Source organism: Neodothiora populina, assembly GCF_041146345.1.
Source record: "Neodothiora populina strain CPC 39397 chromosome Unknown canker_contig_14, whole genome shotgun sequence".
In the NCBI taxonomy this organism is placed as follows: domain Eukaryota; kingdom Fungi; phylum Ascomycota; class Dothideomycetes; order Dothideales; family Dothioraceae; genus Neodothiora; species Neodothiora populina.
This window is the reverse complement of record NW_027191408.1, coordinates 364506-377192: the sequence shown is the minus strand read 5'-3', so window position 1 is coordinate 377192 and position 12687 is coordinate 364506. Positions and strand designations below refer to the sequence as shown.

The 12687-nt window shown below is 51.8% G+C and overlaps 5 protein-coding genes across 5 annotated transcripts; 1 reads left to right on the top strand and 4 right to left on the bottom strand.

Annotated features, from left to right (window-relative positions):
- Positions 1-2108: 2108 nt before the first annotated feature.
- AAFC00_002100 (uncharacterized protein) lies at positions 2109-3179 on the bottom strand (the record flags this gene model as incomplete). Its single annotated transcript, XM_069341375.1, has 3 exons — positions 2109-2316; positions 2380-2821; positions 2876-3179. The coding sequence occupies 3 exons, from the start codon at positions 3177-3179 to the stop codon at positions 2109-2111; spliced, it is 954 nt and encodes a 317-aa protein (XP_069201453.1).
- A 1430-nt stretch (positions 3180-4609) lies between these two features.
- AAFC00_002099 (uncharacterized protein) lies at positions 4610-5902 on the top strand (the record flags this gene model as incomplete). The annotated part of the gene is made up of 2 exons (XM_069341374.1): positions 4610-4776; positions 4828-5902. The coding sequence occupies 2 exons, from the start codon at positions 4610-4612 to the stop codon at positions 5900-5902; spliced, it is 1242 nt and encodes a 413-aa protein (XP_069201452.1).
- A 506-nt stretch (positions 5903-6408) lies between these two features.
- On the bottom strand, positions 6409-7292 carry AAFC00_002098 (uncharacterized protein; the record flags this gene model as incomplete). Its single annotated transcript, XM_069341373.1, has 2 exons — positions 6409-7074; positions 7137-7292. 2 exons carry the CDS (start codon positions 7290-7292, stop codon positions 6409-6411), a joined length of 822 nt encoding a protein of 273 aa, XP_069201451.1.
- Positions 7293-8913: 1621 nt separating this feature from the next.
- On the bottom strand, positions 8914-10768 carry AAFC00_002097 (uncharacterized protein; the record flags this gene model as incomplete). Its single annotated transcript, XM_069341372.1, has 6 exons — positions 8914-8989; positions 9042-9362; positions 9430-10184; positions 10248-10354; positions 10408-10569; positions 10759-10768. 6 exons carry the CDS (start codon positions 10766-10768, stop codon positions 8914-8916), a joined length of 1431 nt encoding a protein of 476 aa, XP_069201450.1.
- Positions 10769-11264: 496 nt separating this feature from the next.
- Positions 11265-12305, bottom strand: AAFC00_002096 (uncharacterized protein; the record flags this gene model as incomplete). The annotated part of the gene is made up of 3 exons (XM_069341371.1): positions 11265-11948; positions 12016-12122; positions 12176-12305. 3 exons carry the CDS (start codon positions 12303-12305, stop codon positions 11265-11267), a joined length of 921 nt encoding a protein of 306 aa, XP_069201449.1.
- Between the last annotated feature and the right edge of the window lie 382 nt (positions 12306-12687).

Here is a 12687-nt window from a genome sequence, read left to right as displayed (position 1 = left end):
GAAAATGTTATGCTGGCATAATAGAGCGCGGTGTGTTGACTGAGCTACTGGCTTGGGGCGGCTCACCTCAATCCCCGAAGCCACAACAGTGAGGACGAGAAGGATTATACCAATTGGTGGAAAGAAGCACTGTAGCAAGCAAGCAAGCAAGCGAATGCGCCAGGAATACTGTTCCAGAGGAGAGAAAAAAGCCATGAATGGAAGTCTAACAGCTGAAGCAGCTGTAGCAGCACCAGCACCAGCAGTGAGGAACGAACCGGGTGATGTTTCTATAAATGAGATTGAGGAAGTGACAAGCACCCTCCCGCATTCCAGGGAGTCATTCTCTTTTTTGTCTTGTTGTTTCTGTTCCATCTCTTCTGCTTCCTTGTTGTAAATTTTTTTGCGTCTGTTTGATCGATTTCACTTGGATTGCCTATAAAGGTACCAATGAGCTAGAGATGTTTCGGTTTTAGCGATCAGTATGCTCGCGACTGCTTAGTCGAATGACTTACTCCACCTTGCGACTTCTGGGTTCCCTTTATGACGGACGTGACGTGCACTTTTCCTCATTCTTTCTTCTAGGAAGACAAGATAAGCCCCTTCTCTCCTCCTTCCTCATTGCCCCATCTTCCTGCCTCAGGCATCTCCTCGCAAGACTCCAAACAAAAGTATCTCGCCTCTTCCTAGTCTGGCCTCTCCTGACACTTTCTCTTCTCTGCACAATACTGATATATCCTCCGTCGTCTTCCTTGTTGCCTTTCTTGTCATGTCTTCCCTGTTATCTCACCCCCGCCATATCTCCCTATCACATCTTTCCGGCATACCTGTACGAAGCAACGGCTGCAAGATCAAAGAACCACAAACCAACGAAATACAATTCGACGAACTTACCCACAAGCTTAACATGGCCCAGAGAGACCACCGAATCACCCACGTCGAAATCCCCGTGTCGTGTGTATATTTCTTACATCCAACAGCGATCTGCTTCTGGCACGGTGGTTCCTTACGAGTGTCTCGGACAGACCTCCCTTGTGCACGAGACGATGCGGCTGACTGGCGATGATGGATGTGTTAGCTCGACCAGAAGGGGCCAGGGTCGCCTCACTTGCTTGGATCAGAAGTTGATGTCTTCTCCGTTCCTTCTATTTCCTGATTGGTAGAGATGATGATATACACGCGGATTCCCCCGCCAGCCATGTCCGATCCCGTCTCTCGAATGAAGACCGCAGGACATGTTTCGCATTGCGCGAAAAGAGGTACCGTGATGAAACACAAAGTGAAAACCCAACAGACAGACAGATCAAGCCAACAGGTTCGAGGGCAAGAAAGAAGGAGGAAGAAATTCGAATCCTTTCTCTAGCTCAATACGGTATATATCCACACCTGTTTTCCATCTTCCTCCTCGAAGAAAGAGGAAATAAATCCCTTTGTTTCCCCTTCTTCTCTTTTTTGTCTTTCTTTCTATAATGTCACCTTTTCCCAATATTCGTAAAGCAAGAAAAATTAAGCACAGGAAGTGTAAAAAGTGAAATGTCAAACGTTAGACCAGACCGCAACTGGTCTCGAGGATCGATGGCCAAGCCAGGTCTCATATGGTCGCTCCAATATCTCGCCCCGTGGAATCGTCGAAGTAAATAACATGCCTGCAGTTTCGTCCCGACCTTTGCAGACATCGAGGGTTGTCCCTTCCTCTCCTTCCTCTCGGCCTGTAAGCATCGGCCGATTGGGACCGCTGCTTAAGATGCGCGAGATGACTGGAAGGAGTCCACTCTGAATCCCATCTTGTATGCTCTATCTTGCGCCCAAGACACCAGTAAGCATGATCCGATGATGCGAGGGGAGCAGGTCTCCGTCTTTGCGTGAGCTCGTAGAAAGAGGGTTATATGCGAGCGATCGTTTATCGATTTTTTTTTCTTCGTCGTTGCCTCTACAGTACCAGGCCTTGGGGCGTCTCGCGGAAATTAGAGGCGCACGAGAGCCAGATCTGCCACGCGCCTACCCCCAATGCGGCTCATCCTTGTGTGCCCTCGACTGAGGGGATGCCCGCATCCTCGGCCTCCAGGGTCGGTGATCAGGGTTTGGCACGGAGACTTTCTGGCTCATGCGAATTCGATGGTGCGACAAATCTACCGCTCACGATCTCTAATTTCTCTCCATCGAGTCAAGAGCGGCTGAATCTCCTCTTCGCAGTTGCGGCTGGGGTCGCGGATGCAGCCGTGGAAGTTGGCGACGAAGTCACCCTCTTGGTAGACACCTTCGATGTTGCCCGTGGTGTATGAGTTCAAGATACGCTGGGGGATCAAGGCGAGTTTGGCGAGCATGGTGCCGTGCCATCTGTTGTGACGACGTTAGTTATTTGTCCGCGCGCGCGACATGTGACACGCAAGATAGACATACTGCACAATGTGCTCGAGGGCGTGAGCCTCGGCTTTCTGAAAGTTGTAACTTCTGTACATGGGGTCAAACCATGCGTCGAGGAAGAATTTGGCCCATTCGCCGTTCCTGATGATCATGCTTCCGCCGGCTAATCCTTCGCTGTCCTGGGTCAAGACAAAGTCAATGCGGTCTCCTTTCAGATGCGAGAAGGTCCTGATGACACTGTCTGGTGGGACCACGGGCTTGTCGACGATCATGAGAGATTCCAGCCGCGCAGGATTCATGATATGCGTCTCGAGGTCCAGCGAGGGGTTCATGATCAATGCGGTCGAAGTCAGGTAAAAGACCAGAGGGGTGTGAGGATATAAGCTCATGGCATGACGGAGAGCAGGCACGGTCGACCATGATCCGGGTGCGTTGTCGAGGGGATAGTCGGTGGTGTTGGGGAAGAAAGCGACGTAGCCTTGGGTGTAGGTCAGCCAGGATGATTTCAGACAGGCAAGAAATTACAACATACCGTGCTTCTCGGCATAGTGTTTTCTATTGGACTTGATGGCTTCCTTGTAGCTGGGGCTGAGGCTTGGATCTATTGTTGTGACCACCACGGCTCGGGGGGTGCCAGCTGGTATTGACGGCGCACTCGAGCCTCCGAAGAGTCTGGCCACCAGCCAAATGGTGGTAAAGGCTCCCAACACGACGACCAGCAATTGCTGCAGACGAGATGCGCGCGTGAAGAAACGAGAGCCAGCATAGCTCCGTGAAGAGCGCATTGCGTACGGCGGTGGATTTGATGATTTGCGTGGGGGAAAGGCGAAATGCATACTGTATGTAGCGGGTCAAGTCCCAGGGGGAGGGAAAAGGGACGACGGGGATCAGTTGATTGTGCGCAGTCGGCGCGCAAAGCAACAGTTCTGGTTCTCTTGGGCCGATGGGGGGACAGACAGTAGAGCTTGCTTCACTCCAATCCGCTGCTACAAGGGGAGAACGTTGTTGGGTGTGGAACGTTGCACCTGGCTGGCTAAAGGTACAGTACTGGCTACTGCGCAGGGAAAGTGGAAGCTCAGTGCTCCTGAACAGAGGCAATAAGTACAGTATAGATTGTGCAATTACACCAAAAGTACTTGTAAAAGGCGTCGAACAGGGTACACTTGACTTGGCGCTCTCACTGGCTGCTGCTACGGCTCTTATTGTCGTTACTGCGATACGCTTACCCTCTATGGAGACCGTAATTATACTACTGGACAGTAGTGCCAGCTGCCCTTGGCCACCGTACCGTGTCTTTTAGTATCTCGTGTTGGATTACTGTATTATCAGCTCGGCTTCCGCTTTTCGAGCCTTATCTATCTATTTCTTTGACTTGCTGTGACCGAGAACAAGACTTTGCCTCAGCTGGTGATTTCACAGATCTGGTACGTGTAGCCTTCTTCGTTATGCTGGCATATGCCCCTCTGATTTGTCTGCTGCTTCCATTCCTACTTCGTTGTACCATTCACCACTAGAGCATCGCCTACCACAAGTCACGGTCGCTTATTGCTGTCCCGTTAGTGCCTGCAGGGAATTTGCCAAGACCCAACGTCTTCCCGAGCCTCACCATTCAGCATAAGGTAAGGTACCTTACCTTCAAGGTTGCTCTTATGCACCCGAGCCACTTTCATTGCAAACGGCCGAAGGTGCAGCATATTGGACCTCATGTGTTGCATGCTCCGACCTCGACTCGAATATCCCTTTTCGGTGATTGTTTCAACTTCTAGTGCTCTTCTAGAAACTCACGACTCATGTTGCTTTGCAATCGTCCCAAACACGTACAGTATTTGGATTATCTTTTCCCCTCACTACCACAGAGCCTCACTCTGAGCATCTCCCATCATGAATCCCAGCATCCACCGACGTGATTCACAATGCCACAAACACACCAAGCACAGTCTGGGCTTGCGAATGATGATAATGCAGGTACCAAGCATTCGTGTCAAGGTAAGGTAGGTCGAAGGAACGCCCTAGGACAGCAGCTCCGCGGTGTAGACCCGCATTCTGATATGACATCACAAATCATCACTGTGATCACACATACAATGTCTCCATTCTATTGTCAATTGATGGGGCCGTCGCCTCGTTATAAACACCCTATGCTCCCATTTTCAGTTGCATCAAGTTCAGTTCTAAACTTTCTATATCCTGTTACCATCTCCAATTGAGTTGAAATACTGTCTTTCGACTCCACTGCATTTACCCCAACCAACACACATCAGAAAAAATGGTCGATCCCGTTCTTCAAATAAAGGCCTCGTGCAACCAATACCCTTGGGGCAAGACAGGCAGAGATTCTCTCGCCGCTGCATTATGCGAGAAGACTCCTGGCTGGGGTGGCAAGGGCCCCAATGAGGACTTTAAGCTCGATGAGAGCAAGCCTTATGCCGAGATGTGAGCAGCTCACAAAATCACCTACTGTTATCCCTTACTAACCTGAAAAAGGTGGTTCGGAACCTATCCCGTGTTACCTTCCTACACTATGGATGGCCAGGACCTACAGGATGTCATCGACAAGAACGCAGAAGAGATGGTCGGAAAGAACGTCATCGACAAGTTCGGCCACGCGAAGCTTCCTTATCTACCCAAGGTCCTTTCCATTGCGAAGGCGCTTCCTCTACAACTTCACCCAAACAAAGATCTAGCCAGCAAGCTACACGAAAAGGACCCGGAGAACTTCACGGACCCGAACCACAAGCCTGAAATCGCCATTGCCCTGACCAAGTTTGAGGCTTTCTGCGGCTTCAAGCCCGTCGACACCATCAGCAAGCTGATGCAACTCGAGCCTCTCAAGCAGTACCTCCCTGACGCCTCATCCACTAAATTCGACGACCAGACTCTGAAGCATGTCGTCAAGCAGATGCTCACCGCGGAAGATGCAACGATCGGCAAGACCGTCGATGCTCTCCACAAGACCGACAAGTCTTCGTTCGGATCAGATACCTATATCCCAGACATGATCCCACGCCTTGCCGACCAGTACGACAAGACCGATCCAGGCCTCGTCGTCGCCCTCATCACAATGAACTACCTCGTCCTTCAACCCGGCGAGAGCATTTACATCCCCGCGGACGGCATCCACGCCTACCTCTCGGGCGACATCATCGAATGCATGGCGCGCAGCAACAACGTGCTCAACACAGGCTTCTGCCCCTCTGCCGAGCGCAACTCCGCCGACCTCTTCTGCTCCTGTCTGACTTTCACCCCTCACACGGCAGAAGACTGCATGCTCCCCGCCAAGCCCTACAAAGGCAGCAAATCCGGCAAGACGCTCGTGTACAAGCCGCCGATGAGCGAGTTCAACATGACGCGCACGCAGCTCGACAAGACCGACTCGGAGACTCTGGCGGCTGTTTCGGGTCCCTCGACGGCCATTGCCACAAAAGGCGAGGCCATCATCAAAGCCAAGGGCAAGCAGTGGACCATCAAGGAGGGAAACATTTTCTTCATTTCGCAAGGCACCGAGGTCGAGCTCGTCGCCAAAGATGGACTGGAGATGTTCACCGCTTACGTCGAGTAAAATGTCTCTCTTTGTCATTGATTGGATGAACAGCGCCAATCAGATGCGTACACTCTGTTTCTTTCTTGGATTACCTTATATACACAGGTAAATATGTATGAATGCTTAACATCTCTTCGGAGACTGACGAAACAGACCATCATGTCAACTTGCATCAGAAAAGACGTGTGTAGTATCAGGCGAACTTGTGTGAAAACGATGGTTGTGTGTTCAACCTACCAGGTCCATTGTCAGAGCGTGTATCATGCATGGAGATGCCTGACAGACCACCGTCTTATCACTGAGAGACCAATCAATCGGAAAAGGAGTGGTTTAGAACAATGTAATCATACTCATCGCTTTCTCCGTCCACAGGTATATATAGATAACAAGACCAAGAACCAAACAGAAACGCCATAATAATGCCCCTGTGCCATGAATCCCCTTAACCCAACCATTGCCTTGATGCTCATAAAGCCGAGGAAGAAAACAATAAACATGACAAAAGACCAGGCATCTTTGAATCTCTACTCCATGAGTTCGACAGGAGGCCGAGCGGTGTGCGTGATGGGTCTCGCTGCGTCCAGTGGAACGCTGGGTGCTGAGCCAAAAGTGGGACTGACTGGACTGGACGACTCGCTCATATCTTCGACTGCAATGGCAGGGAGATGAGGGCTGTCGCCGTGGTCGCCCGGGTGGTAGACGATAGTTCTGCTATCGCTGCGCTGTCTCCTGTTTGCTTCCACCGCTTGCTTCAGCGATTGTGCGTCATATTGCTGTTGGTCGTCGTTGGACGATGAGTGCGCGTTGAGTCTGTGTAGAGCGGCTGCTAGGTCGTCGGCGTGGACGTCCTTGTTCGGAGGCTCTTCTTCTCTGCTTTCCCATCCGTGGGGAGGTGAAGGGGGTGGGGAGATGAAGAACAATTTGCCTGCGTGAGGAGCCTTGAGATGTTGATCTTCGGACTCGACCAGCTTTGTCTCTTGGCCGAAGTAGACTCTGATACGGTGGCCGAGGACGGTTTCGCCGTCAAGCTTCTGGCGTACCTCGGTCGCGGCTTCGATGGTGTAGAACGAACAGATGATTCTGCGGAAGGATTTGAGTGGCGAGAAGGAGTAGAGCGTGTTCTGGTCGTCCAGTGCTTGTCGGATCGAGGCGAGGTTTGCAGCGGTGAAGATGGCGGGATCGTCAAGATTCTAAATGTAACAATAAGTATCATGTTGACTTATGCACCGAGAAATGCACCGTGTAGACGTACCGTAATGATAAGCGTGTTTGACGGCGCAGAAGGTGTCGACAAGGCCGGCAGATCCTTGAGATCCAGCGACAGGTTGGGAGAATGCATGCGGCGAGATGACAATGAAGCGCCCGAAGAAGAGCGGGATCTAGGAGGAGTAGACAATTCGACGGCCATGGTTGTTGTTGGAAGGCTGCTGACACTACCGGAGTGGCTTGCTGGACTAAACTTCAGGAATGTGGAGTAAAGTAAGGTAGTGTGGTTATGTAGTGACGATGCTGACGATGATGGTGATGAAAGATGATATGTCGACTCCGGAGCGACGACGGGCTGAATCTCTGTGTTGAATATGGGTATTGTGTGTGTAGTTGAGGATGATATAGAAACAGACGAATGAGGGAGCAAGGAAAAGATAATATATGCAATCGTGGTGTTAAAACAGAAGGTGCCTGTGGTCCTTCCTCCACCTTTGCACTGCCCTGCTATCGCTACATCCGGAAGGCGGGAGACGGACGGGGCCCTGCGCTCTCACAGGCTGTCCGCGTTGGCTGACGTATCTCGTCAAAAAGCAGCTCACCTCTGCTTTCTCCCTCTCTCTTCTCTGCTTTTGCCATGCTGCTGCGGCTGACACTGTCTAATCGCCGCTCGCCGCGCCAAACAATGCCAATGCCAACGCCAACATCCGAGCCCTATTGCGGCGGAGTCGGCTTCTGTTCGTCCCAAGTCTATTGCCAAGCCTCCGGTCTGGGCAGTCGCCCGTGTCACAACTCTTGGGTCCGGAACTTTCTGGTGCTGAGCCTCTGCTGCGCTGCGATCGCGCCGGTGGTGTCGAGAGTCCACCTTCGCAGACCACCCCATCTCTTGCGTACAGCAACAATCTTCTTGACAGACCCAGCCAAAAGACGCAGCAACTTCACCCTCCCCCTGTCCGTGTGCCTTTGCTGTGTCCCCTCTGTGCCCTCGGCACTGTTGCACCATCTTCCACTGCGTTTATTGCGGGACTCAGCCTCCTCTATCCCTATATCTCGTCCCGCACGTGCCCTGTCCGTCTCCCCGTCCATCTCCGCCGCTCTGTACCTATGAATCTCACTCTTGACACTACCTTACTCACTAAAGGGTGCTGTTGCTCCGATTCTCCGATTCACTTGAGACAACACCGACCGATTGGCCCCCGTTGCCGCTGGCGAAATATTTGTAAGTAGGTACTTGTACATGTTCCAGAGCACAGATATACCGGTTGCGTTGTATGCAAGTCCTCTTTTCCACGCTCTCCATGTGTGCGCCTGCTCCCCTTTGTCGGACCGCCGCATCCCGAGACACTTGCGATACTACAATACAGTACAGTACAAGTTCGTCACTCGCGAATCTTTGGCCATCTGAACCCCGCACAGCTGAGCCACTGTACGGGATGTCATGGCATGGCGACGCTATACGAGTATTATACCTTTAGTTGCTTTTGCCTCTGCTTGCACTTGCGCCAGGGCTTAGTTGTGGGCTGGGACAGAGGCCAAGGCACTTGTCCCCCATATCTTGCATTTCCACATGACTTTGTGATTGAGTGAGATAGGTCAAGTTACAGAGGATACATCAGCCTCCTGTATGCACGAGCTCAATGAGCTGTGTTTGTGGGGCGGGCTCCATGGCTCTTCGACCATTCGTCAGGGGCTCGTCCCCGAGTTTCATGGTTGGCCTTGGCCCCGATATCCTCGCCTGCCATGACATTTTGTACCAAAACTCCTACTCAATCCCTTTTTATATAGCATACACTACTTCACATTCTTCCGAATCATATACCCCTCTAGCTCATAACCATACCTCTGAGGCCGGACATGTCACCCTCCTTGGCCGCGATCTCAAAGTACGAGTAGATGATGCTGCGCCGCATTAGTATTTGCTCTTGATCGACATCATGTGCATTCAACTTACGTGACAGCCATGAGAATACCGGTTCCGCTACCGAGCGCGCCAACGAGATCGCTGACGATGGAGAGAGCACCGATACAGGCACCACCGAAGGCGGCGGCGGTGGGGATCACACGCTTGAGCTCGCGGTACATGCTCTCATCACGGTGACCGGCCATGACGAGTCCCTGATCCTTGAGCTGCTTGGCGACATCACGGGGGCTGGAGCCAGAGACTTCGATCCAGGTCTTGGAGAAGGCGGCGCAGGCGGTGAGCATGTAGACAATAAAGAGGGCGGTGTGAACAGGGTCGAGAAGTGCGTCCTTGAGGTTAAGTGGAGGAGACCTGCATGTCATATTAGCGGCATATTCGATACTGGTCGCATGCACCGAGATATCGGCAAAGCCCTTACATGTAGTAGACAAGACCAGAGATGGGCTGCATCTGAGCGGAACCCTCACGAGCCTCCCAGACACCGATGAGCTTGACGAGGAGGTTGTCGCTGAAGCGCGAGTAGAGCATCTGGCTGACAAGGAAGACGTTGGAGGAAAGGGCCGACTGCAACATGATGGGCATGTTGGAGGTGTAGAAAAGACGGACGGGGTAAGAGCCGCGCATGCCACGTTGGCGGGAAGACTTGACGGGAATCTCGACACGGAAACCCTGGAGGTAGATGACAGCGGAGAAGACGGCAAGAGTGGCCAAGAGATTCATGACGTTGGGCAGGTTCTGGCGGTAGAAGGCTTCGCGAAGAGCGAGCTGCTTGTTGGGCCAGGTGATGAGGAGGTGGACAAGAGCGATGATGGCGCCCTCGAACTCGGGTCCTCTGCCAGTGTTGATGGTGGTGGGAGAGAAAGCCTTCCAGACGATAGACTCGCAGATGTTGGTGGCAATGAAAAGGGAGATGCCGCTTCCAAGACCGTAGCCCTTCTGGAGGAGCTCATCGAGGAGAATGACGATCAGAGCAGCGGTGAGAAGCTGAACAACCAAGAGCACACAGATACCAGCGCCGAGATCAGAAGGCTGGCCGTAGAGACCGGTGAGGACGTAGACACAGGCTTGACCGAAAGAGAGAATGATGGCGAGAAGCTTCTGAGCAGTCTGGTAGAGCTCACGGTCGGTCTTGAGGTCAAGGTTGACGTCAATAAGGTGGGTTCCGGCAAGAAGCTGTGCTGCTTGTCAGATGTGTCTTCCACGTTGCTTTTCTATGCCGGGCTCGTTCTTGCGCACCTGGAAAACCATGCCGGAGGAGATGATGGGGGTGATACCCAACTCCATCAATGTACCTCTGTTACTGGCCATCATCATTCTGAGCCAGTAGAGCGGGTCAGAGGTGTCTAGACTTTGTCAGCTCTTGTTGACGCTCCTCTTGAGTGGGCTTCCGTAGTACCAGATGACACAATGCCGTACAGAGGCATCTGGCTCATGACCAGGAAGATAAGAAGAGTGACACCAGTCCATATCAGGCGCTGCTGGAAAGGAGTCTTGGTCTCTGGGACAGCGATTTCGGGAATCAGGGGTGTGAATGGCTTCACCAAGTCGAGGAAGCGTACTGGATGGGAACAGGTATTAGCCAGGCTTTCTCTCACGCCGTTGTGACACGCTGCCAGTCGTCAATGGATCTCAATGACAGATCGCAGTGCAGATTGACTCGCTGTGCAGTGGCAGGAGAATCGTGCTGGAGGTGCTTGTGCCGAAGCACGCGATCGCCCAGGCGAAAGTGCAGAAGAAGTAAACTCACAGCCGCTCATGATTGCTGTCTTTTCAACGGATTGAAGGAGTGACGATGAAGTTGTATGATGACCAGCAAAGCCAGAATTAAAAGGCTCCCCCTAAGTTAAAGTCGTGACAAGATGTGTGTGAGTTGGGACAGCTGGCTGTCTTTGAGCCCTCTGTGCTTGTGGGGAAGGTACGTGGTCCATGCGCTCGCCATCGCTATTGTACCTTCCTTACCTTGGGTGCCTGTCCCTCTTTACCTGCCTCTCCCTGCAGTACAGACCCTCGATTTTGATCATGTTGATCAATTCCAGACATTGCATTGAATACTACAGACATCACATCTTCAATGCACGGTGATTGGGTCTACAATCATTCGAGAATTCATACTCTATGAATAACCTTTTGGTCGGTACGCTATCAAGTCTTCGTCTAGGGTGACCGGCTGTGAAGCCTCGTCTATTCATCTATAGGTCTGTTGCCGAGCGGCATGGATAGTCTTCCCTGTACATTCTGCCCTAAAGACGACCATCACTTGTCGTCCAAGTCCTTGAACTTTCTGTACAGCTTCTTGTGTTGCTCGAGGAACACAAACGTGGCTATCGTGTGTGGTCCAAGTCTTATAAAGCTGGGCAGCCAGCCCTTGAACATCCAACCGGGTCCTTCGTTCTTCGTGATGGTCGAGAGCAAGTGTACTATGCTTGTGTGTTCCTTTGCACTCATGATTCGCGTCTTGATGACATCGAGCGGGGAGCAAAGAGTTGTCGCTACGAAACCCGCAAGCAGAGACGCTGCCAGATGAGTTGCCGTGTTGTCTGTCATGCTGGTCCGCGCGAGCAGCTCCTGCTTGAATATGTCGTAGCCTGCCAATTGTGATGCAGTCATGAGGACAGCCCTGCCAGAGTTGGGCCACACTCCTCGGAAAAGACTCTTGGACCAGCCCTCTTCACGGATCATTCTGACTATGCCGGCTAGCGCATTCGGATAGTTGCGACGCTCTGCCGGCGGCAGCGCAGCATCGTGCTGCATGCGAACGTTCATAATGTCTGCTGGGTTTCCTACGATACTACCCGCGAATCCAGATATCGATGAGATAAAGACGAGTTTGCCAAACGACGTCTTCTCATTCTTTGCTTGGTCCATCTGCTTGAGCTTCTCGTATACCGCGAATCGCGTGGTGGAGTAGGTGATTTGTCGCAAGAGTGAAGCTGAGATCTGCGTAGAAAGGTATGAGTCAGTCTCCCAACTGCATGCATTTTCCTATTTCGAAGGGTTCACTGACTCCTTTGTAAAGCCCTCCTATGCCATGGTCCTTGTAGATGTGCACAAACATCCCGAACATGTTATGCGAGCTTCCAGTCATGTGCTGGGTTTGTAACCGCACCTTCACTGTCGACTCATTAGTTGTATTCACCAGACGCACAATCGATCAATCCACCTACCCAAGTCCAATGGATGTGAGACCAATGCAGCCAAGGCACTGGAAGAACCACCGAACCATAGCGGATACTTGATTGGCACTTTATGAACATCCTTGCTCTTTTCTTGCACCTTCGCAGCCGCAGAAGTCATGATGATTAAAGATAAGACGCAGTCGAAGCGTACAAGCCGCCAGAGAAAAGGGTTGGAAGAGGATAGACCAAGAATATAGGATTGTATATGTTCTAAGACTGAGGACGGAGAGTTTCGTCCATCCAAAATATTATGTTCTGTAGTTTATTAATGCAGGAACACCTTTTTTAGATTGAGTATCTTTCGGTCGTTCTTGCACCACAAACACATGATACCTGCACGAATAGGGAAACGCTGACCACCGGGGGCCCGGGGAACGTCATACGGCCCGGTTGCGCGGCCGAGGATACATGGGCCGCAGTCTACGATTCGTTATGCCCGGCCATTCTTTAACGATCAGTAACTGCAATTGATTGCAGACACGTTTGATATTCTACGACCG